Genomic DNA, 25,838 nt, shown 5'->3' with positions numbered 1-25,838 from the left:
TGCATTTTTTTCTTATTGGCATTAAACAATGCATTGTTCAAAATGGCCAGTGGTTAAGATAGCTGCCTTGGCTTTTTGCCCAGGAGAGTGTTAAAATACAGTGGTGATTCAATAAATATTGTCACCAGTGTTGTCTGTTCTGATGGTGGTGGCAGCAGATTGAGAAATGTGCTGAATTGTTCTAATGGATGATTTTCTCTTTTTTAGATTGGCAAACAAGTTGCCTGTTTACAGCATAGAGACCACAATAGAGAGCTAGGTGGGTGATGATTCATGCTAAATCTTCCCCACAATATGCTGAACACTACAACAGCAGCTAATGTGAAGTGGCTCATGATATACTGTCAAATCGAGAAACAGCAACAACTGGCTTTGCTAGCATGAGCAACTTGTGGGAAGCCCAGCTACTGCAAACCATTACTGAATTTCAAAATATAAGCTGAAATATAGTCGAAAAGACACATTCATTGAGTGATATTTGCAAATTTCTTGTATGTTTCTCTTTGCCGGTTTAGAAACAGCCTTCAGGTTCCCAGCTTGACACCAGAGTTGACTCTCCTTGGGATTCACTTCTCTTATGAGTGCCTCCTCCTTCAGTCATATTTTATGGGCTAAAGAGTTTATAAAGATAGTGGTGGCTTATGGCCAGAGCTGGAAACGTGGTTCCCCTGTGGAAATGTTCCTGAAGCTCCCTCCTCGCCCCACCTTCCACCAGCTAGCTAATCATGCCATAGGCACAAACACATTTAGCTTTGACTGTAGCACAGTATCCATGAATGGCATTTCTACCTGTGTAGGGAGAAGGTCAGATCAGGAGTTAGCATGCAGGAACACTGACTCCTTGCTCTATCACTTAGGATTATGTGTCTTTTGGTCTTCATTAAATTGTAATCTCTTGGAAGGCAGGATTCTGGATTTGTTTATCTATTTAGTCTAGTACCTATGAGGCACACTAGTCCCTCCATAAATATTTATCAACAAAATTAATGCCTTCTTGTCGAAAAAGTCCATAATTAAGCTAGGGACTGGGGCTTAATCTTCTTGTCCCCCATCTCTAGCACTGTACCTGGCACCTACTGGGAGACATCACGTGTTTCTTTAGTGAAGGAACAGGGGTATGAATGAGCTCATCAATCACATGGTTCACCAAGGCCAAATTTAAGGCCAAGCAAACCTTTTCCAACTCTCAGAGACAGAAAAGTGATGGCTTCCAATCATTCTTCTTTGGGCCACCAGGAATAATGCCCTAAAAGTGGTTGTTTATTTTGGAAGGCAAAAGCTAATATAAAACTATTTTCTTTATTCTTATATTCAAATGTCTATAAAACAGAAAAACACCAGAGACCTATTCATTGCTCACAAATGATCTATGGGGTAATAATGTGCTTGTTTTTCCAGCTGTGCTGCACTTTGCCGCTATCCTGGGTTTAATTGAAAATATGCTGTGACCCTGGTTTTGTTCACTGGGCATGGGGGGAGCCTATAAATGTCATGAGGCCTCTGAAGAACTCCCTTTAACAAATGTCATTTGGCTAATTTGGGGTTCGCCTGTGGGAAATAATTTGCAAAGTCCTGTAAAAACAAGATGCATTTTATTTGCATGCAATTCACATGAAGCTAATGATTTGCATAAAAAAATAACTTTTTACTTTGCCATATCTATTCTTTGAATTCTAAATGCTATCAGTATTATAATAGTATTGTCCCTAACAGTCTCATGTTTCATCATAATTAAATAAACAGCTTGTGAGTTGCAGTCCAAAAAATGTCTGTATTCCACTCTTAACTTAAGGGGTTTCCATAGAAACCGTGGGCAGCAAGTTTAACTGACATTTATTGGACTTGAGGCTATATGCAGCATTGATAGCTCTCTGTTTTTCTCTGTGTCACTCTGTGTACATGTCTCCTTCTCTTTCTTTAACCCTGGCCATCCTCTCTCCCCCCATTCTCTCCTCCTCCTCTCTTTCCTCCTCCTCTTATTAGCATTGAGGAAGTAATTTGGACTCAGTTAGATTTAACAAATGCAATAATACTAAAATGAGCTCTGATACTTAAGTGTAATTGTGTTATTAGCTGGAAATGTTTTTCTTCAAAAACAAGAGAATTGAGAGTGAAGTTTACTCAAGTAGTGCATGCTGATAGGTAGGAACATTAGCTGCCAGTTGAAAGTTTGCAAGCTACAGATCATAGTCCACATTCATACCCCAGCGATGGCTTTCCCTGCATTTTGTCAACCCAGACTGAAGTTTCTCCTCAGTCCTAATTTTTAGTCTTCTAAATGGAGCATAAAATCATTGTGCTGATCATTTTCCAAGAGAAAAGAAGAGTTAATTTAGGAAGGGAAAAAAAGCATGCTATATATTGCATATTTACTGCATGCTGGATATTATGCTAGGTACTTTCATTTAGGTTGTCTTGGTGAATCTCACCAAAGTCACTGCGAGGCAGTGTGCTGGAAGGAAAATGGACCTGGAGCTGGTGGTTGGAGTTCAGGCTCTAAGGCAGTCAGGCTGTGAAGTCTTGGGAATAGTACTGAAATGCTCTGACTTGGTTTTACAAAGACAAAACGAATAGGAACACTTCCAAGAAATGGGTTTTATTAAGATTAGATATGATAATGCAGCCAGTCCACCATCTCAGTGATATTTTTCTCCATCCCTTTAGAAATCTGTTTAGAAAAAGACCCAAGATCTGGTACTAATTGTGTGATTTAGGGTAAGTGGCAAACTAACCGAGCATCTACTTCAAGACGTTGTTATGAGAATTAAATAAAACTGTGTGTATAAAGTACTCAGAGAGTGTCTGCCACATAGAAAACTGTGTTTTTTGCTCTCTCTATCTTCTTTCCTCTCTCAGCTTTCTGATTTGTTGTTTTTAGTATGGATTCAAAGTAAAAAATGTTCAGTCTCCAAAGCCTATCTAATACTTATAGTTTTAAATTATCCCACAATTCATAAACTATCTCAAGTTTCCCGGTAATAATGAGAAAGGAAAGACTGATAGTATCACACCCATTTTACAGGTTAGGAAAAACAAGATTCAGAGTTGTTGTTGACAAGATGTCCATATAGTGAGTGAGGAAGTGGAGTTTTCACCTAGTTCTCTAGGGTTCTTTTTCTAATTAAAACTCTCAAAGTCTGTTATTTTTAATTGGTGTCCTATGTTCATGAGTTTTGAAGCTTAAACCCAATAGATTTTAATTCATCTTTCTAATGAATAGTGAGAGGAAGAAACTTTTAGGAGGGAAGGAGGAAAGGAAATAAGGAAGAATAGTTGCAAAGTCTGTCTCTTGCAGACCTATTTTCAGGTCATTCTCCCAGGATGCAAAGGGGCATGCAGAAATACAGATCTGAATCCCAGGGACAGATGAGGCATTGATTTTGCACAGCATTATTCTTTAGCATTGCTGGTTGGAAAAAAAAGGGGTGGAGTGGGAAGAAAAAACACAAAAGAAGCCAAGTATCAGAGATGATGATGGGCACCTGGTGGATTCAGAAGAGAGTACACAGTTAGAACAAGAGTGTGATGGGACATGATTGCCAGAGAGCGACTGTTACCCTGCCCCCCACATGCACACACATGTATACAGTAAGCCCTCTGTATCCGTGGGTTCTGCATCCACAGATTCAACCAACAGAGGATCAAAAGGCCTGTAATAGTTGTGTCTGTACTGGACATGTACAGACTTTGTTTCTTGTCATTATTCCATAAACAATACAGTATAACAACTATTTACATAGCAATCACATCCTATTAAGTATTATAAGTAATCTAGATATGATTTAAAGTATATAGGAGGGTGTGCATAAGTCATATGCAAATACTACACCATTTTATATGAATGTTAGAAGCGTCTGCAGATTTTGGTGTCTGGGGGGGGGTCCTGGAACCAATCCCCCATGGATTTCAAAGGATGACTATACAAGATTAATCAGAATGACCAATTCTTTAATATATAATTATTGCATGGCTTCAAAGAGCTCATATACGAGAAGATAAGATGTTAGCTCTACCATTTTCATTTGTTGTGCACGTATATTTGCCTTATTATTAGAATATTCATTCTGTGATGTCTTTGAAAGAATCCCTTTAAGCCCCTTTCTCCGTTTTGTGAGTGTTAATTTAGTTAAAACGAAATAATCCCTGAAGCCACTTAGCCAGGCACACAGAAATGGTAGTATGTCACATGTGCTAAAAGCGTATGAACAGGTAATGGTGCTACAGATCTGAAATGCATCCTTTAGAGAATAAAGAAAGATAGTGGCAGAAGTAATCAAGAAGTAATTTTCATTATCCAAACCAAGGAAAAAGTAGCTAACTAATGGCTTAAATAGAAGCATACGTAGACTTCCCTACTTTCTTATCCCATTAAGATACCATAGGAAACCCAATTTCTTACTGTTTTTCATGTATCTACCTGGTTTTTTCCATGGTATATTTTTGGAAATGATGCATTGTAGGCAAGTGAATACAGGATAATCCAGGGAGTTCTTGCTTTGCATGGTACTGTGTTAACTGAAGCTTGTTCATATTGGAACTGAGTCCTCATTTTGCAAGATTCCATGGTAACTGAGAGCAAATCTGCTATAAAAGAACTGTGTGAAAAACAGGGCTTGGTTCCAATATACATGACCTATCTTTAACATGGCACCGAGCAAAATGAGGACTGCCTTGAGTCAATAAATAACTAAGAATCCAATTTTCAAATGTCTGCATTTGCCATATAATTCCCCCTTTTGTGGTCATTAGGGGGAAACAAAGGAATCACTGATTACAGTTATTTCCATTATCTGACATGTCATCACCCAGGTTTCCTCATTATGCAATGTTAACAGTGTTGAGGTTACTTGAAACCAGTTCCAGTTCCAATTAGGAGGCCATCCCTGCTATCTGCATTCTGATTAAATGACGTTGCCTGGAAATCACAGAGTCTACTCTGTTTCCTCCCCTTGCTCAGATCTCATAAACACAGACTCAATTAAAGAGAGTTTCCTTATCAGGTTTTTGTGGGTCATTTTGGTGAATTTATTAAACTCTTAAGTCATGCTGAAAACCGGAAGGCGGTGGCTCTGAGATCTTCAATGGAAGCCAGGACTAGATGTACAGGACTTGCTCTGATGTTTTAGGGAGTCCAAAATATACAGAAGTCAGAGCAGCCAATGATGGGTCAGGAATCAAGGGAGCTGGTGAAATAGAACTGGAGTCTCAGAGTAGGGACTGCAGAGCAGAGACAGGAACATCATGATGTCATGTCAGCCCATATTTTAGGTAAAAAGCAGGGCCTATTCCAGGCCCTCATTATTTCATATTTTGATTATTGAAATAATTTCTTAGTTGACCTTCAGGTCTTACAGTGCACTCTTCCCTATCCATTCTCCATATTATTGCAAATCTGCTTTTCCTTAAATACTCGTCTCATTGTCCTTTTTCCTTCCAACAAGAGAAGAAAATCAAGTCCCTACAACCCATCCCATGACTTAAAATAGAATCTAAATTCTTTTGTCTATGTTTCACAATCTGGTGTTATTTTACTTATCCTACCTTCTCCACTGTTTTTCAGTGTGCATTCCTAAAAGAAGTCAACTTGTGCCTCTCTGCCCGATGCTCATGTCCACTTTCATGCATTCCCACCCGCCACATGCCTGTTTTCCAACAAACTCTTTCCCTTCTCTCTGTCTTCTTTCTCTGTTGGTGTGTCCTCCTAAAACACTCTGTGCATTCTTCTCTAGCACCTTCTGCTATACTATAGTTCCTGTTTACTGGCTCATGAATTCCATACACTGTGAGATTCTCGATGGGAGACCCTTGGCCCCAAATGTCAAAAACTGAACACTGTCCTGGCCACTTAGTAGCCACTCAGCAAATATCACTGAAGGAATAAATAAATGCTATGGTTTTCTCTCTCTTAGAATGCTAGACCTTTTGCTTATCCAAATGTACATATCCTACTAAATCTCATGTCCACATAGCCTTCACCGACTGTGCAAACCTGACTGGTTCCCTGAGAACACCAAACTACATATAATTACCCACCTAATCATCTACAGTGTAGTGCTTTGGCATCTGTTCATGACTCTGTTGTCTACATCTGGCTTGTCTCAGCGCAGTGTTTCAAACGGTGGGTGATGGGAGTTATTGAGTAGAAGGAGTTCCCTCCTAGGTAAAGTTCACACATTGGTGGTGAACATACTGAGAATCATACATTATTAGAGCTGAAATGACTTTAGAGATTCTCTTTCTCAGCACCATACTATGAAAAGAAACCCAGATGTCTTTAGACAGCTTTGCCTAGGGATATCTCTGTGTGTGTGTGTGTGTGTGTGTGTGTTTATTGTCTAGGAAATTAGGGCTTTGCACTGTTTAATAATTAACGAGGAAGAGAGTACTTGGTAAAACCTTGAAAGGTGATTTTAAAATCTGAATGGCCCTGTATCTGTGGTATTTATTTTCTTCAGATTCCGTGCATGGCAATTTAAATTGTAGTACTTGTTACAAAAATCCGTATGCCTTTGGGTACTACTGTTGGTTTGTTTGTTTTCATCTTATAAAGGCAATGATGACCTTGGCACAGGGCATTTCCAAAGAATTAATGAGCAGCTGGGGGTTAATGGCTATCAACTCCTCCCAGCTAGTCATCAATCCAAAGGAAGCTTGGGAAGCAAGGTCATTAACTGCATTACCAACTTCCTGAAATCAAATCCTTGTCTACCTGCCTTGCCAAGGACTTATGTTTAAGATGGGCTTGTTAGATTTTCAAAAGCTTCTTTAGTTATTTGACCTGGTCATTAACTGTCACAAAAAATATTAGTATATAAATATATGTAAAAAGAAAAATAAAAGAATAACCATTATCCTCTGTGGACTGACAGGAGAATGTCATGAGAAGAAAAATAATTTTGCGTGTTTTGATTAAACATAATTTGAGATGTTCAACCTCTTTTATTTGCTTTCCTTTTATTCCCTTTTTCAAACTGAAAGTCTAGAGAGAATCATCCTGTTATGTATCCTGAGAGGCCAAAACACATGTACAATTTCTGCAGTTTAACCTCATCCAAAATTAGATTTTTTTTGCTGAGGGGTGGAATCTTACCTCAGTTTTCATTGTATTTGTTTTAATGGAATATTATTTTTTCTCATTTGTTCCTGTTATAGAATTGATTTTAACTAATATTAATAAGCATGATATTTTCTCCTTTGGCGTCAGTCATGATTACCCAAAATATTCTGAGATAGATAAACCTTAACAACTCAATTACAGTATTTCAGTGCATTTTCTTTTAGGAATAAACTATGACAAATAAAAGAAAGTTCAGGAGCAGAGAAGTTCACCTTTCTTTTCCATTAAAGAAGCTCAGGACCCCATTTCATCATGAAGCATCCTGATTCTTACATTGACACAAATTCCTTAAAGGAGTGACATGGAGTGACAAATTGTCACCTGAGTACCAATGTTTAAGGTGTGCGGCAAGGATGATTGTCACCAGCGCAGGTTTCATTTCTGGACCTTTCCCAATGGACGTTTGTCTTAAAGAGTTTGCTGAACACCTGGGTCGAGTCCTTAGTTTTCTAACTCTCAGAAATTTGATTTTGGTATCTCATCATGAGAAAGTTGTAGTCACACTTGCTAAACACATAAGAAATGGATATATAGAGCAGAGTGCCAATTTGCTAAATTATAGCTAGAACTGTAACAGATTCTTCAAGTACTTCAGTCTGTCAAATCTTTTCATGTAGAACTTAAACTTTTTTAGAATCATAAATCTCTTTGAGAGTGTGGTGATAAAACCAATAAATAATCTTCCTATAAAAACACACAATGACATTTATGTAAAAATGTGCATGTGAGTTCAAGAGATTCACAGTGTTTTGAAATCCATTCATGAACTTCTTAGGAGCCCATGGACTGAACTATGCATTTTTATGGAAAATCAAATTATAATTAAATAAGGTGGTTGATAAGAAATCAAACTAAGAAAACTTAATTGTATGATTCAAACTGCTTTAGCATCAAATTATAATAGTCTGATGTATCAATCATTCTCCATAATTGGACTTTGGCTGTCACCAGGATAGACAAATAATAACAAAAGTCAAAAGTCTGTACCATATTGATTATGTACCAGGCACTGTTCTGAATCTTTCTCTGTCTCTCTCTTTTTTAATTGAAGTAACATTGGTTTAAAACATTATATGGATTTCAGGTATACATCATTCTAATTCGATTTCTGTAAACATTACGTCATGTTCACCATCAAAAGTCTAGTTTCCATCTGTCACCGTACAAATGACCTCCTTTACCCGTTTTACCCTCCCTCCACCCCACTTCCTGTCTGGTAAGGCCCAGTCTGTTCTCTGTGTGTGTGTTTGTTGATGTTTTTTTATCTTCCACGTAAAAGTGAGATCATATGGTATTTATCTATGTCTGTCTGTCTTATTTCACTTAGCGTTATACCTTCAAGGTCCTTTCATGTTGTCACAAATGGTAAGATTTCATCTCTTTTTTTATGTGACTGAGTAGTATTCCACTGTGTGTATATATACATATATATGTGTGTGTATATGCACACATATATACATATATATGTATATATACATATACATCTTTCTCCATTCATCTGTTGATGGGCACTTAGGTTGTTTCCATGTCTTGGCTATTGTAAATAATGCTGCAATGAACATAGAGGTGTTAAAATACAAGAAATAACAGGTGTGGAGAGGATGTGGAGAAAAGGAAATCCCTGTAACTGCTGGTGGGAATGTAAATTGGTGCAGCTGCTGTGGAAAACAGTATGGAGATTCTTCAAAAAGTTAAGACTAGAACTACCATATGATCCAGCTATTCCACTTCTGGGTATTTATCCAAAGAAAATGAAAACACTAATTCAAAGAGATGAACTCTTCTTTATGTATTAACTCATGTATCCTCGCAATAATAGAGTACATAAATTAGAGCGTCCAAGCACTAGGCAGTTTCACAGATGGACACTACACACATTTGTATCACTGATTTTTTTTAAAGTCTCTATACTCCGTTAGTGTCCACTTTCTTATGTAAGTAGTTGGTAATCTACAACAACCAACCTTTTCTTGAGCCCATTTATTATTTCTTTCCTTCTTTCCTTTTTTCTTTATTTCTTTCCTTCTTCCTTCCTTCCTTTCTTCCTTCCTTCCTTCTTTCCTTTCCTTTTTTTTCCTTTCTTTCTGTCTTTTTTTCTTTCTGTCTGTCTTTCTTTCTTTCTTTCCTTCTTTCATCTAATACACATATATTTTGTATATACAGTGTACCAAGTACTCTGGATGTGGTATTTAGGATAAAGCTTATTGTTGGTAAGGATAAATTTTTACCCTAATCTATTGTTTTCAGTTATCCGTTTACATGCTACTTTTTGGTAATCTTCTTCTTCACAATGTTAATTGATTTATAAGTTTTTGTTTATTTGTTGGGGAGAAGGCAAGGAGTAATTATTGAGCCCTCTCTTTACCGTTTATTCTACGTTGTATACCATTTTAATTTTTTTGCTTCACATATGGATCTTGTCAATGGACTTTGATATATTATTTCTTATTATAAAATTAGCTTATCATTCTGGCTCCTGACTATGAATTGAAATGTGGGCTAAATTCAGTGATGCAATTCAGCAAATATTTACTGAATGCCTGGAAATCATGCAGTTCCTGTCCTTAAGAAGCTTATGGTTAAACAGGTTGAATGCATTCCCAAACATTTAGAATCAAACTCAGATTTGATAAGTGCTGTAGTCTTGGCATTGCAGACACTTAGGGGAAGGATGAATTAATACTGGCCGGTAAGACCAAGGAAGTTCTAGTAGAAATGGTCATTGTAAAACTGGCTCTGAAGTTGGGTACAATTTCGAAAGAAAAATTCAGAGTAGGACGTTCCAGGCCACGGGAAAAACAGGAGCAAGTCTCTGAGAAGGAAAAGTAGGGGGTATATCTTTAGAATCAGAAATAGCCTATAGCCTAGGCTGTATTATGGAGGGCAGTGGGAGATGAGACTGGGAAAAGAGTAGGGCACAGCATCACAGAGTGTCTTACATGTCACCCTGAGGCAATAGTTTTCAAGAGGGCAAATTTGCCCCCTAGGGGATATTTGGCAATATCTGGTGACACTGTAGATTGTCACAACTGGAGGTGCTACTGGCATCTAGTGGGTAGAGGCAGTAAGGGATTTAGCTTTATTCTGTAAGCACTGGGGAACTATTGGTGGATTATGTTTTGTTGAACTGTGATTGTCTGGGTCACTGGGTGTTGTTACACTAATTCTGCAAAGTGTTACTTTGAAGATCTCTCCCAGGAAAAGTATAGAAAGAAGAGACCAATTTTGGAGATAAGGAGTAGCCTGTATTAATCATTTAGTGGCACGTAAGCCTGAGAAAAAAGAAAGGACCAAAAGGAAGGGGAAAGAAGTGAAGTTTTCATGCATTGGTAGGGCTCCAGACTTAAAAATATTAGTACAAAGAGGATGCAAGCATTGTACAGACAGGCACATTTTTGATCATTGGAACAGTCTCATTTCATTTCCTAAAGAATGAAATAGCAGCAGCATAGAGAGCTTGAGGTTTTAAGCTCTTTTCTTGGTTATGCATTTTACTAAACCAACACAGCAAGCAGCTATCGTAAAACTACAAACATATCCCTGAATACCTCGAATCCCACCCTTTAATTTGAGAAACAAGTCAGTTCATCTATATTTCATTTCTTCATAAATCACCAACCTCAAAAAGTGAACGTGATCAAAAGAATTCATAAATAGCCAGAAACTTCATGCCAGGTATGCTTATCTCTCCTGCGTCATGTGAGGCTATACCAGCAGGAAAAACAAATTAATCTTATTTTTAGCCTTGCCAAGTTCTTGGCTATATTTCTGGAGCTGCTTTTCTAACATGAAGTAGATTTGATTTTTTGTTGCTAAGACAAAGTTGGAGCTGCCCCCGCCTACCCCAATCCCTTGCCTGTCCTATTGGCTTGCTCCTTTGGGTTGCGAGGGAAGAATTAGGAGATCTTATTCACCCTGGATTTTTTTAATGAATGGTGCAAATGAGTTCCAGAAGCTGGAATGTGATGATCAAGAGGCTCTTTCATTATAAAGGCGATGTGAAGATAATGTGACTTTCTGCCTATAAGAATTCTTGTTCTCTGCTCTAAACGATCTGATCCAGCAGAGCGACGGAAAGCTGAGTCAAACTCCCCTAGTTCTGAAGTGCATGTAGGTGCCACAGGAAGAAGCAAATCATGAAAACATTTCATGTCTCATCTACGTTGGAATTTTCAAAGCAATCGTGTTATTTTAGGCACATACAGCAGAGGGCATTGTTTGGCCAAACTTAAAACAGTATCTGCTGTTTACAATAATAGATAAAGAGAAAGAAATCAGTGAGTCTTCCCCGAAAAGAAAAATAACCAAAGAGAGCAAAGAGACAGTGAAATGACCTTTATATTGCTTTGTTCTCCCCAGCTTTTCTTTGTAGGAAGGACTTCTATGAAAATAACTAAAAGCTGGACAAGCATCATTCCAAACATTGATGAAATTCCTACTATGTGATTTGGACACTACTAGATGCTAGGGATCAGTTAGTGAATATGACATCATTTAGGTCCTCAATGAATTTATAGCCTTGACTGTCTATAAGCTGCTTCTGTCTCCTTGTACACTCATTTCATTCATGCATGCATTTAACACGTTTGATGAGAATTTTTCTAGGTGAATAGCACTGAATAGGGCAGACAAGTCTCTGTTCTGTGAAAATTAACATTCTACTCAGATTAGACAGGCAGTAAGAAAATAAACACTTAAGAATACGAGAAAAATATCAAATAATGATAAGTATTATGATGAAAATTAAATATAGTGATATGACTGATGGTGATAGAGGGGCTAGTTTAGGCTGGGTGATCAAGAAAGAACTTTCTGAGAAGGTAAAATGTAAAGAGAGTCCTGAATGACAAGGAAAATCAACCATGTGGAAATCAAAGGGCACGTTTTACAGGCAGAGGGGACGTTAGTGCAAAGGCCCTGAGGGGGAAAAGGTTGGAGCCTCTGTGGGACATTGGAAGTCCAATGTGGTTGAAGAGAGGAGGGGGATGAAGAAAAGTTGAAAGGTAAGAGAGGTCAGCAGGTATCAGATGAATGATCCTGTGCTAGGGGCCGAAACAGTTTGCATTTTGCCCTAAAAGAGTATGGAGCCAATAGGAGCATTTCAACTAAAGAATGACATGAACATATTTATAGGAAAATATCGCATGTTTTTAAACTTTGCTCTAAATGCTACATGGAAAATTAATTGTATTAATGCAATTGCAAAAGTAGAGAAACTGGTAAGAGGGTATTTCAGCAGTCCAAATTAGAAATGAAAATAGTTTGGTCTAGAAAGGGACAATGAGGAAAAGTAGATAGATTCAGTTATATTTTAGTAGTAACGTCAGGTGGTAGTGTTATACTGGAGATATGTAAAGAAAAAGAAAAGTCAAGGAGGAGCCTTGCATTTTTGCGTTAAGCAACTGGGTGGGTGGTGGTGGCATTTATGGAGGTGCAGGGGCAGGTTTGGGGATTTTCTTTCAGGATATGCTATGCCATTTAATTCATGTAAACCTCTCAATGTCTGTTAATATTGTCTTCACTCCCACTTAGGAGAGCGTGGCTCACAGAAGGCCAGTTTACCAAAAATCTGTGAGTAATACTTAGCCAACCCTCCAACCCACCTCACTTTGCTATAAATCTGGTTTTTCTTTCACTAGGTTTTGCTAGTATAGATTAGGGGGGCCATGTCTTTCTATGCTTCAACATTGTTCCAAGTTGGAAAGCACAGTATGTCATCAGGAAACCAAAACTGAATGCGTGAGTATTAGTCCTTTGTGTGCAGTTTACAGTGTGGACATAAGCACCACTGGAGATCAGAGATGCCTCTTTCCTGACTTGTGCATCAGAGTTTCCAAAGTGGTTTCCTCCTCCCTCTGTGTACATTAATATTTTTTAATGTGACCACATGCAGAAGTTAATTTTACCTTCATTGGTATTTCATGCTCTACAAGATTTCAACTAGAGCTGATTAATTTGAACCTGTACATATTTCAGTGGTTAGATAATCAGATTGAAGATCAGTTCCATTTACTTCTAAAGTAATGCTAGAGATGTCAATTATTGAAGTCATCTGACTTTTCCATCATCCACTCCCGTCTCCAATTTCTTTTATGCACAAGGTAGAACCTTCTGAAAACACTGCCATCATCATACCCTTTCCTGCTTAAGAGCCTGAAGTTTCTTCCTGTCTCTTTATTGAAGCAAATCTAAACTCTCCTACCAGGCATGCAGTGCCCCTCCGTTGGGCCAACTTTATCTAAATTTTGCAGTATAAGTTTCTGCTTTCATTAAGTCAGTTTTCTTTTATTTCAAGCTCCTACTCATCTGCTTTTTACAAGTAATCTCTTACCTCCTCCACCACTACCCTGCTCTCAATGTAAGTTTATATCCCCTAGAGACCTACATAAACCCCAAATCGTCTTCTTAAAACTTTCTCTGATTATCTGTAACTTGGGACAATGCTTTATGGCATTAAATAGTGAATATATTGGTTTGCATTAGATCCTAGATACATATATGTACATTTTTAATTTTATATATATATCTATATGTCTATACTATAGCTCCAACAAGACTGGAGAAAATTCTAGAAGGCATGGCCAATTTAGCTCTTTCGTAATTCTTACTGTGCTCTCCAGAACACAGCAACATGTTGGCCACGTGATTTTTTTCTTGTTTTCCGTTTTTTAAATACACAGTTCTCTCTACTCACTGCTGCTTCTCATCTAATGATATTATAATGTTGTCACCTCTAAACACTAAACATGTGTATTCTTTTACTATCAGCCAGATAAGTCTTCTAGAAAAATGAAAATGCAGACCCAAGATTTTTTTTGTCTTAAATGTTAATTTCTTAAAATCCCAACATTTTCTAGAAACATTGCAAGGTCAGTGTGTTTAGCCAAGGAGCCTTCTGTTGAGCTGACAGGCTGGATCCCTTAGTTACAGCCATGTAAATGTTGTATCTTTTCCATTACATTTGCCTAGAGGGTCAGCCCTGGGCATATTTATAAAAGTTTTCTTTTTTCTGAAAATCTGCAGAACTACATACTCCTGCAAAGGGATGGAAAAAGCTCAACAAATTTGCGAAAGTGTATTTCAAATGGGGAAAAATGAACTATATTAGGAAATATTTATAAAATAAATTTGATTTGGAAAGGTGAGCTACCTTTGATAATAACACTATTATTGCTGTGTTATTTAATTTGTTTTTCCTTTTCCTGTGTATTCTAGCACTCTTTAAAATTTAAACAGATATCTAGGCAATGATCACAGTAGAAATGGGAATGAGCCTCACCTCTTTTCCTGTAAGCAAATCATGTTGCCTCAGCTTACTTGTTTCCTTTGGTAGGTCTCAGATTTATAACACTATAAGAAATCAGAATTTTTCTACTGTCCTTTTTGTCTTTTCTTTGCCGTTGGTTTGGGGAAGAGGGTGGTAATGAGAGAGAAAGAAAGGGAGAGCTGGAGATGGAGAGAGGAGAGAGAATATGAAAGTATCAAGACAGGTTTGGCTGTGAGTAATCAAAAAAATGAACTGTTTGTACTGTAAGGAATTGATTATTTTAGATAATAAGAAAATACAGACAATTACAGGATTTATTAATTCAGCTGCTTATCACATATCAAAAATGCAAATTCTTTCTGTCTTTCCATGTTTCCTTCCTTGGCATATCACCTTTGTCCTCAGGCTGCCTCCTCTCTTGGCCACCAGGTAGCCAGAGCAACTCCAGGCATCTTATACTCACAAAAATGTCCAGAAACAGAATAAAGAACTACTTCTTCCCATGTTTTTCTTCTTTTTCGTGGGAGAGAAAAAATTTCCAAGAACCCCGTCAGCTGACTTCTCACATCTCATTGGCCAAAATGTATCACATGTCCAGACCTAGCCAGTCTCTGGCAACAGAAATGAGAGAATCAACATCTGTTCACATAAGAGCTCAGTAAACCATAGTCTAAAAGTTAGCCCACCACCTGTTTTTATATGCGCTGCGAGGTAAGAATGTTTTTGAATTTTTACGTAGTTCAAAAAAATTTTTTAGGATTTTGAAATGTGAAAATTATATGAAATTCAAATTTCAGGGCCCATAAATAGTTTAACTGGAAGACAGCCATGCCCATTCATTTACCTTTAACTTATAGCTACTTTCAAGCTATAATGGCAGATACAGTAGTTGCAACAGGAGACCATATGGCCTGTAAAGCCCAAAGTATTTAGAATCTGGCCCTTTACAGATAAAGCTTGCCTAGTCCTAGCTTAAACCAAATTCTATTCACCCATCAGTCCTGGGGCAGCCTCTCCCAAAGCAGATAATATAGTCTTGTAATTTTTTTAAGGATGGGAGTGAATTTAACTGAGCAAAACTTTCTAGGGAAAGAGTAGGGGAGTAGGGTGTTGGGTAGACAACAAGAGAGAGAGAGATTGAAGTTCAGGCACATTTTAAATGAGTAACCCATCTTTAGACCTGTCAAAAGCTGACTCCAAAAATCGCCAACACATCCTGTTGATAAGACAGAGATGAGCTTATTACTTACTATGTTAAGGGAAAGCGCCACCTCACAAAGATCAGGGGTGTCTGTGAATGGAGTGGTGAAGAGTAGGCCAGAATTTATTGAGAACTGAAAGTTTGATTTTAGGAGGGTTTTTCAATGTGGGAACTTGGTTATGATTAGGTAAGAATTATGATACACCGATCCAGGATTGGTGCAAACAGCAAGGTGAGTTGAGAGATTCAAAGAATCTTAGGGCACAGACCTACATTAAGGCTTTCCATGGAAGAGTTGATGGATCTTTGGACAAGTTCCTATGAGGACAATGAAGCCATTTGCTTTGGCAGGAGAATCCCAGAAAGGGGTAGAGATGCTAATGAAGACAATAGAAGAGCAAAGTCATTTGACATCCCTGGTAAGGTATGGTTTGGAGGCCTCAGTGTCCATGCTGAGTGTGGGGTAAATGATCTTGGTTCTCAGTATTTAGAACTTTGTTGCAGATACATATGCATGTGAGTGTGTGGTCTGTTGTGGGGGAGGGGTGGTTGTGGTTAACTAAATTCATCTTTCTCTCACCTTGCTTCCAAACTAGTTCCAATGTCTAGATACAGTTTATGCTGACTTAGCAACAATACTGTGCTAAATAAAGCATCCCCATTAGCTACTCTCCCGCATGCAGTTCCTTCTGTGTCTCAGTGCACTGAAGCGTGGGTAGGGGAAGAAGAAAGGTCTCTTGACAAAGTCAGGATATCCTCTAGGACATGGCTAAAAGTATTACACTTTAATTCAAAATCCACACAGATCCATTTGTACATAAATGCTGTCAGATGGCATTGTAATGGATAGTGCATACCTTTAAATTGATTTCCTTTTGATGTGATAAAAACATCTTATGAAAGAGATGTTGAAACGTGGCTTTTGATGTAAAGTAACATAATTTAGATCTTAAAGTAGAAAACCTTTTGTTGATAGTAGTTTATTCGATTCAGTGCATGTACCAAGCATTATTTGCTGTAGGTTATAAATTAGCTTTGAATCAGCTATAATTCATAAATCGTTACTTATGACTGATTTATGGGAAATCTCATTAATTGCAGCAAAAAGACCTTGAAGTAAGCAAGAAGTAGAATGTAAAACAGCCTGAGGATTGAAAAAGGACAGACACATATACTCTACAATTAATAGGAATGTATCATTTGCATATGTTTTACTAATACATAGTGTGTTTCTGGCCATGCCAGTTCATCCTTACCACAACTTTGAATAATAGATATGAGTGTGATTCTTAATTTATATAAGAGAAGAAACTGAGTGTCCCATTACTTTATTTTTATTATGTATTAACTGTGTATTATATATTGCTTATTATGAGCCAGTAACATTAAATGTATTATGACAGTGCTAACAAAAGCCTTTTGAGTAGATACGCTTTTACAGATGGGGAAAGTGAAGTATAGAAAGATGAAGCAACTTTCCCAATTGTAGGGTCTTGGAGGTTCAAGCAGGCCTATAAATTCAGGAAGTCTCGTACCAGAGCCTTCTCTCTTGACCCCTGGACATGGCTGCCTTTGTTATTTCATATTTCAAAGAGAAAAAGGTAGCAAATGGCAGAGTAAGGTCTTATCTTCTTCACTTCTGTACTATTTGCAGTCAACTAGTCATTTCAACCTGTGTTGCCAGAGACCCTAGGATGCTGAGGAGTGTCATGGAGTGGGAGGTGTCAGGAGAAATGGTGGAGCAGGGCCCTGGGACCCCAATCTTAAAAACATCAATCGGTTAATATATCAGAGATTTTATGTGCTATTCCTTTTGTTTTTGTTTTAATTTTTAATGCCCAATGACCTTAGGAAGTATGTACTGGGGAGATGGGAGCATATGTAAAATTACACTAAATCATATGGATGAAAGTTTTCAATGGCCATAATCAGTGGAAATTTAAATAACATCTATTTAAAGTGGAAATCTACAAAGTTGTGTTTAAATTTTCAATAAAAGATAACTCCTGATCTAACTCAGGGTGTGAAGCCTACCAGCCACATTGTTGTCACAGTATAATTGGGACAATGGTGTAGACCTATGAAGCCATCAACAAGATAGATATGATGAGCAGGGCTCCTTTATTTAGTCATTAGTTGTTTTAAAATGTAAATATTATTATTCAGGTATGATGAGGGCAACAGATCAGAAGACACCTGCCATTGAAAAGATATTTCTTTACTCACAGTTCCTAAGATGAAGGGGCACACCAGGCCCATAGGGGCCACATGGGGAAACACCAGGATTGGTGACGAGGTAGGAGGAATGAGGGGAAAACACGAGCAAGAGCCTTTATTGCGGTTTCTGAAGGAAGGCAAGGCAAGCAGACTTAGGATAGTCTAGGATGAATAATTTCAGGAGGTTCTGGGACCTGGGAGCTGTCCCTAAAGCCCCATGATGATTAGGTCAGAGGGATAGTGGACCAAGGGCCTTGTGAGAACCCAATAGAGGAGGTGGTTGTGGTTCAGACTTGACATTGGTGGTTTGTATATGAAAGGCGAGCTTGTGGGCAAGTCCTTTACTATCTCTAGGAATTGGCTAACCATTGGAGGGACGGTCTCTCCAGGACCAGCAAGGACCCAGATATCAAAACATCAGAAAATACAGGAAATAGAAAGACACGGTGAATACATTAGGACATAACACTACACATATGGAAAGAGTTATAATTAGATATTAACTCTTTTGTACCTTTTCAACAGCTATTTTATTTACTGCCTACAGTGCGCCAGATACTGTGTGGGCAGTAGACTAAGAAGAAACCATCACACATCACACATGGCCTCTATCCTCACAGAGCTCACAGGCTAGTGGGGGAAACAGACCCAGGGACAAATGATCATAGGACTGGACGGTGTGAAAAGTTAAGCTAGAGCCTCAACGACCCCAAGGAAGGAATCAAGTCGGTCTCTGTGGGAAGGCCACAGAAAGAAACAGTAACTCAGAATCTGTGTCAAGTCTTTTTGCTGCCATAGGGAAGGAGACAAAAACAAGCCTGTGAAGCTAGAAAGCAATCTATGGCTTTAAATTTCACCTTCTTGGGACTCAGGTCCCTTTCAGTGGTTTTGTGGATGTGGGTATATGTTTAAGAATTGCTAATGACAGTTATTTTTTTCTCAGTGAGGCATCTCCTATTATTGGAAAAGAGCGTCTTCTCCATGTTGTGTACTCTGTGAAAATGCAGGTATTCACAAATGCTAATTAACAATGAGAACCTCACCACTATCCTAAAGAGGAGCCAGCCCTTCTCTCTTCAAGCCCCTGAGTCGTGAGATGGGCACGGAAGTGATGACTAAGAAGCGGGACCTGTCTCTGGCATTGACTTCTCTCCAAGCCTCACTTGGAAAAACTGGAAGATCTTCCAAATTTTTCTCCTTGCTACTAGTTTCTTCCGAATCTTTTCACTCTCCCATATTAGTCCACAAGTGCCATTCTTAAAAACAAAGCTGATGATAGCATTTCTTTCTAAAAACAAAACATGTCCCCTGCAGAATAAAATGAGGACTCTTAAGTTTGATATAACCAACTCTTGACAGTCTGGACCTGATCTCGTCCCAACTTCTTTTCTATCCCCTTCCCTAGGTCTTCCATTCTCCTACCACAATGAACTTTTGACTGTTTCCTGGATGTGCTAGCATCTTTCATGTGTCCTTGTCTTGACTCAGGCTGGTCCGTATGCCTAAAAAGCTCTTCTTTCCTTTCTTTATCAACTTCTACAAAACCTAGATCAGATCAGATGATCTTCCTCTTTGAAAATCCCCTAATTTACCACCATAGGCTGAGTTGGTCTGACTTCACTGCCCTTGTGCCAATATGGCTTGGTCTCATAGAAGTGAACATGTATTATTATACTTCATCTGTTTGCCTATGTATCTCACCTTTTGAATTATAATTCAGTTTATATGCCCAGTACTTAGCAAAATGTCTTGATAAGGGCAACAACAAAAACAGTAATAATAATAATAATGTCTAGCATTTATTGAGTTATTACAATGTGGGAGACATTATCCTAAGCCTTTTATGTCCATTAACTAATTTTATACTCGCAACGCTAAGGGGTGTGTAATATTCTCATTCGCATTTTGCAAGTGGAGAAAATGATTCATGGAAAGGATAGGTAACTTGCCCAAGATGACACATAGTAAGCATTAAATTAGCGCCTTTTTGAATTGGAATGTGGTGAGCCTCCTGCCCCCTTTTTGTTCTTTCCAGAACATTCCTAGTAGAGGCACTGTTTATTGAGATGAGAGATTTGGAGAAGTCATTACACAGGGGCCCAATCCATAATAAGCCATTTCAGTGGGGCATATACACAGTAACCCAAGTTCCTTTTGAATTCCTCCTTGTGCTGGAAGAGATGCAGAAAGTGATTTACTTTATTTCCCTTCCCATAAATCTACTTAAAATCAGTAAGAGTAGGGACACAAGACATACAGTAATCCTGATATACTAAGATCTTATCTGTAAATAAAAATTATATTTCATGGGATTGATTTGATTTGTGGTATGTCTGCCTATAGGTAGCAGTTGGCTATATTATAATGAGTTTTGGTATATGATAATCTCTAGAAGTTTATGTATATTTGTGCATGTCACTATTTCAGTATGTCTTCACAGGTACCATAAATTAAATTGCCACTGTTTACAGCTGAGTTCACCCCCAAAGGAAAGGTATTTTAAAGAAATTGATTTGTGAAAAATATTTGTTTTTGCCATCATCGCAAAAACTCTTTCATGGAGTGTTGGAGATCATGTGCTCTGGCACCAGTTAGATGAATGTCTGAGTGCTGCTTCTGTATTTACTAACATGTGATTTCATGCATGTTACTTCTCCTATGATTAAGTTTCTTGATCTTGAAAATGGAGACAATAACAGTTCCTACCTCAGGGGAGCGCTGTAAGAATTAGAAAGGATTAAGGCCAACTTCATGGGCTTGCAACCTGTGCAATTGCAAAGGGCCCCATTCTCAAAAGAGCCTATACTTCTTTTAACGATCTATTGTTGCGTATTTGAAATTCATCATCTTTTAACAAGGCATCACACATCTTCATTTTGCGCTAGGCCCTGCAATTGTGTAGCCAATCCTGAATAGGACTGTTTGTGAAGTCTGTAGCCCACAGTGCCTGGAACATAGAATAACCCTCAGTAAAATGGCAGCTGTTACTAATTTTGCAAGGGAACTTTTAGTCTACAGGGTATAGCCCCCAGATCCTATTTCTCTGAACTTTTTCAATCTGGTCTGGACTTTGAACCTAATGGTAGGGTACATCTCATAAGTCCTCATGCATTCGGGTCACACTTGGTTGGTAAACACTCCATTAAGGTCCTCTACCTCATTCTTCCATTTCTCTGTGATTGCACATCTGATGGAATATGGACTGTGGATGGCTGCTAATTTGAAGTACAGAATCATTCTTTATAAACATGAGACACATCGCTCAATAAAGGACATAAGATTTATTGTTTTCCTAGTCTGAGAAATGATGGCTTTGATACACTGCATCACTGACATTGCTCCAGAAAGACGTTTGGAGGAGCACTAATACTCTTTTTTGCTCTTATTATATTGCAGACTATTTGAACTCCAGAAGGACCAACACCAGATAAATTATGAATGTTGAACAAGATGACCTTACATCCACAGCAGATAATGATAGGTCCTAGGTTTAACAGGGCCTTATTTGACCCCCTGCTTGTGGTGCTGCTGGCTCTTCAACTTCTTGTGGTGGCTGGTCTGGTGCGGGCTCAAACCTGCCCTTCCGTCTGCTCCTGCAGCAACCAGTTCAGCAAGGTGATCTGCGTTCGGAAAAACCTCCGCGAGGTTCCGGATGGCATCTCCACCAACACTCGGCTGCTGAACCTCCATGAGAACCAAATCCAGATCATCAAAGTGAACAGCTTCAAGCACTTGAGGCACCTGGAAATCCTACAGTTGAGTAGGAATCATATTAGAACAATTGAAATTGGGGCCTTCAATGGTCTGGCGAACCTCAACACTCTGGAACTCTTTGACAATCGTCTTACTACCATCCCGAATGGAGCTTTTGTATACTTGTCTAAACTGAAGGAGCTCTGGTTGCGAAACAACCCCATTGAAAGCATCCCTTCTTATGCTTTTAACAGAATCCCTTCTTTGCGCCGACTAGACTTAGGGGAATTGAAAAGGCTTTCATACATCTCAGAAGGTGCCTTTGAAGGTCTGTCCAACTTGAGATATTTGAACCTTGCCATGTGCAACCTCCGGGAAATCCCTAATCTTACGCCGCTCATAAAACTCGATGAGCTGGATCTTTCGGGGAATCATTTGTCTGCCATCAGGCCTGGCTCTTTCCAGGGACTGATGCACCTTCAAAAACTGTGGATGATACAGTCTCAGATTCAAGTGATTGAACGGAATGCCTTTGATAACCTTCAGTCTCTCGTGGAGATAAACCTGGCACACAACAATCTAACATTACTGCCTCATGACCTCTTCACACCCTTGCATCATCTAGAGAGGATACACTTACATCACAACCCTTGGAACTGCAATTGTGACATACTGTGGCTCAGCTGGTGGATAAAAGACATGGCCCCCTCCAACACAGCTTGTTGTGCCCGATGTAACACTCCTCCCAATCTGAAAGGGAGGTACATAGGGGAGCTTGACCAGAATTATTTCACTTGCTACGCTCCTGTGATTGTGGAGCCCCCTGCAGACCTCAATGTCACTGAAGGCATGGCAGCTGAGCTGAAATGTCGGGCCTCCACGTCCCTGACCTCTGTATCTTGGATTACTCCAAATGGAACAGTCATGACACATGGTGCATACAAAGTGCGGATAGCTGTGCTCAGTGACGGCACGTTAAATTTCACGAATGTAACCGTGCAAGATACAGGCATGTACACATGTATGGTGAGTAATTCTGTTGGAAATACCACTGCTTCAGCTACCCTGAATGTGACTGCAGCAACCACTACTCCCTTCTCTTACTTTTCAACCGTCACAGTAGAGACTATGGAACCTTCTCAGGATGAGGCAAGGACCACAGACAACAACGTGGGCCCCACTCCAGTGATTGACTGGGAGACCACCAACGTGACCACCTCTCTCATGCCACAGAGCACAAGGTCGACAGAAAAAACATTCACCATCCCAGTGACTGATATAAACAGTGGGATCCCAGGAATTGATGAGGTCATGAAGACTACCAAAATCATCATTGGCTGTTTTGTGGCCATCACGCTTATGGCTGCAGTGATGCTGGTCATTTTCTACAAGATGAGGAAGCAGCACCACCGGCAAAACCATCATGCCCCAACAAGGACTGTTGAAATCATTAATGTGGATGATGAGATTACGGGAGACACACCCATGGAAAGTCACCTGCCCATGCCTGCTATCGAGCATGAGCACCTAAATCACTATAACTCCTACAAATCTCCCTTCAACCACACAACAACAGTTAACACAATAAATTCAATACACAGTTCAGTGCATGAACCGTTATTGATCCGAATGAACTCTAAAGACAATGTACAAGAGACTCAAATCTAAAACATTTACAGTTACAGAAAACAAACAATCAAAAAAAAAAGACAGTTTGTTAAAAATGACACAAATGACTGGGCTAAATCTACTGTTTCAAAAAAGTGTCTTTACAAAAAAACAAAAAAGAAAAGAAATTTATTTATTAAAAATTCTATTGTGATCTAAAGCAGACAAAATGATGTGTATTCCTCAGAACCTGTTTTTGCTGCACTTATTTACTATTTTCCCACATCTCGTCCCTACCTTCCCTGATTGCCATATTTTTCATAGGAGATCTCAATTCCCTGAAGAACTGGTCTAGGAAATTTTGTAAGAATTCTGTTATACTTTAAGATTTTTATGGTGAATTCTAGTGGTGAGATCCAGTCTATTTTGTCTTTATTTTTTTTCCTCCTTTCTTTTTTTCCCCCTCATGCCCTTATGAAATAGTCCAATGGGGAATGCAATATTAGAAATAGATTTTTAAGAAAGAACGAGGAAAAAAAATGCAAGATCTTATATTTTTCATGTAATGACCTGTTCTGTATTTATGAGGAGGACCATTCAATGGCAAAGAAAAAAAGTAAGCAAACAACAGATTAATTTACATATGAGCATCTATAAAACCCATGATCTTTTAAACGACTCTAGAACCAGAATTTGTAGTTCAAAAGCTAAAAATAAGATTATAAATAAAATATTGTTGGTTTTTCTGTACTTGGACACAATTCATTTGTAGTATGGCTCAAATGTGAGAAACTTGAAGGTAATTAGATTTCCTACTTTCCAAGAAAGAAAATGCTACAGTATTTTTCAGTCACAGCATTCATCTCTACAGGGTCCTGTTCCATTAGTTGACTTGAGTTTGGGATCTGTATTCAAGAATGCTGTGGTATTTTTTCCCTTCTCATTAGGTCACCCTTTGTAGAATGCACAGATTAAAAAACATAATGATTTTGTGTAGTAAATTGAATTCCACTTGGAAGAAAGTTTCAGTATAATTTATTCACTGTCTCCTAAATAAAACTCTACTGGCTAGATGATGTACAGCCACAGAATGCAAAGGTATTCTGAATTATCTAAGTTGAAAAATCATTTTTGGTGCTGAGTGCCAGCAAATTTAGTTCAATTCGGCAGTAACTATAAAAGATCTACTATGTGTTAAACACTGATTTTAGTGTTGTAGGCACACCATTGACAAGACCTGGTTCCTGCCCTTGAATCACTCGTGATCTATGTGAAATAGGATTAAAGAAATATCAGCTTATTACTGAGGGCCAGCTCTAATTGTTATGGAGAAGGCTGCAAATTGGGACTCCAGAGTTTCAAAATATCAGGTTGCTGTTATTCCAGAAACCTCCTTGATTCACCATTTCTTCTATCCTTCTGGAAGAGTTGACTCTCTTCTTCCAAATGCAGATTGCAGAGCTGTAAAGAAGTATGAGTATGGATTTGCTGTGACAGATAGATGCATACCAAGGCATAGCAATGCTAATACAGTGATAATTCACTTCAAGTATTTTAAGGACCTGTAGAAATTTTAGGTATGAGAACATATGCTAGCCTCCAAGTGAAAAAGAAACTTGCTGGTTATTGGCACCTAGGCACTCTGCTAACATTTTAATACAGTGTGTGTAGGACTTCTGTCTTTATCTGTGTGAAGCAAAGTGAAGGTACACACCTCTTATTCACGGCCCTTGAAACCTACCACCTTGTTGGTGAAACAAGGGTCGGCCAAGATAGAGAACACTTCGGCTCCTGATGGATGAGCAGCTTGGACGCTCGTACTTCACTCTGCAGACTGGACCTCACACCAGGGTTTTGTGATCTTCAGGTGTGAAAAGCCAGTAATTACTAGCAAAGTCGGTCAGAGAACTGGGAGGGAGTGATAACAGATGAATGAGACCACACAAAGGTCTTACCTCTATTTTTCAATCACTAATTCTCTAGTGGCTTTTCCCTCCTTCATTTCCTCCTTCCCTTTGTTAGGAACATAATTCACATTTGCTTTTACTGTGGACAAGATGCAAGAAAAGGGAAAACACATATTGGCTGTCGTTTGTCCAGCTATTCAGTATCAAATGTACTTAATATATTCCCAAGCTGAAAATCACAAAACAACAAATAATGCAGTAAGGAATAGCAAGCAAGTGCTAGTACAAAGAATGAAATAAATCAGGAGGGGAGAGAATCCTGCCTTGTCTACTTGGTTTGTGCTCTGCAAGTTCTGTCTTTGCTGACTGTAAACCGTCTTTCATTTTGAGCTTATAATTCTTATGGAGTTAGTCCCAGCACACAATTCCTCTTGACTATGAGGGGTGGCTGAGCAGATAGATAAATTCTGCCAACTAACGTGAAAGGTGAACTCGAACTAAAAAAGTTAGGTAAGAAACTAAAGCATACAATTCAGTCCAACAGAAGATTATAGTTGCCCTAGTGAATACATTTTAGAAAAAAAGTTGATCAAAATTGGTTAAGCCAAACTTGACTTTCACAGTAAGTTTAGAAATGCTTTTGATGAAAACTCTTCGTTGCAGGTTTTGGGGTTGAAGGGTGGCGTGCTATAAAGGTATTATTGAAAGGACACTAAAACAAATTCTGGGTGTTTATGATTAGCAGTGTCTGTGTTTGCTCTGCATAGTGTACTTGGCTTTCGAGCCCTTAGGACAGTAGCTGCACTGATGTCTCTCTAGACCGTCGCA

The 25,838-nt window shown here is 38.7% G+C and overlaps 1 protein-coding gene across 3 annotated transcripts in view; it reads left to right on the top strand.

Annotated features, from left to right (window-relative positions):
* The window catches only part of LRRC4C (leucine rich repeat containing 4C), a 161,736-nt gene extending 137,991 nt beyond the window's left edge, over nucleotides 1-23,745 (top strand). For all 3 annotated transcript variants that reach the window (XM_046644090.1, XM_046644091.1, XM_046644092.1), the window contains one exon: nucleotides 21,199-23,745. In XM_046644090.1, the coding sequence (XP_046500046.1) occupies nucleotides 21,241-23,163 (1,923 nt within the window). In that variant the 5' untranslated portion in view covers nucleotides 21,199-21,240 and the 3' untranslated portion in view covers nucleotides 23,164-23,745. The remainder of the gene's footprint in view (nucleotides 1-21,198) is intronic.
* Nucleotides 23,746-25,838: the final 2,093 nt, after the last annotated feature.

The sequence above is a fragment of the Equus quagga genome, chromosome 17 (assembly GCF_021613505.1).
Source record: "Equus quagga isolate Etosha38 chromosome 17, UCLA_HA_Equagga_1.0, whole genome shotgun sequence".
Taxonomy (NCBI): domain Eukaryota; kingdom Metazoa; phylum Chordata; class Mammalia; order Perissodactyla; family Equidae; genus Equus; species Equus quagga.
This window is presented reverse-complemented; position numbering and strand designations above follow the sequence as displayed.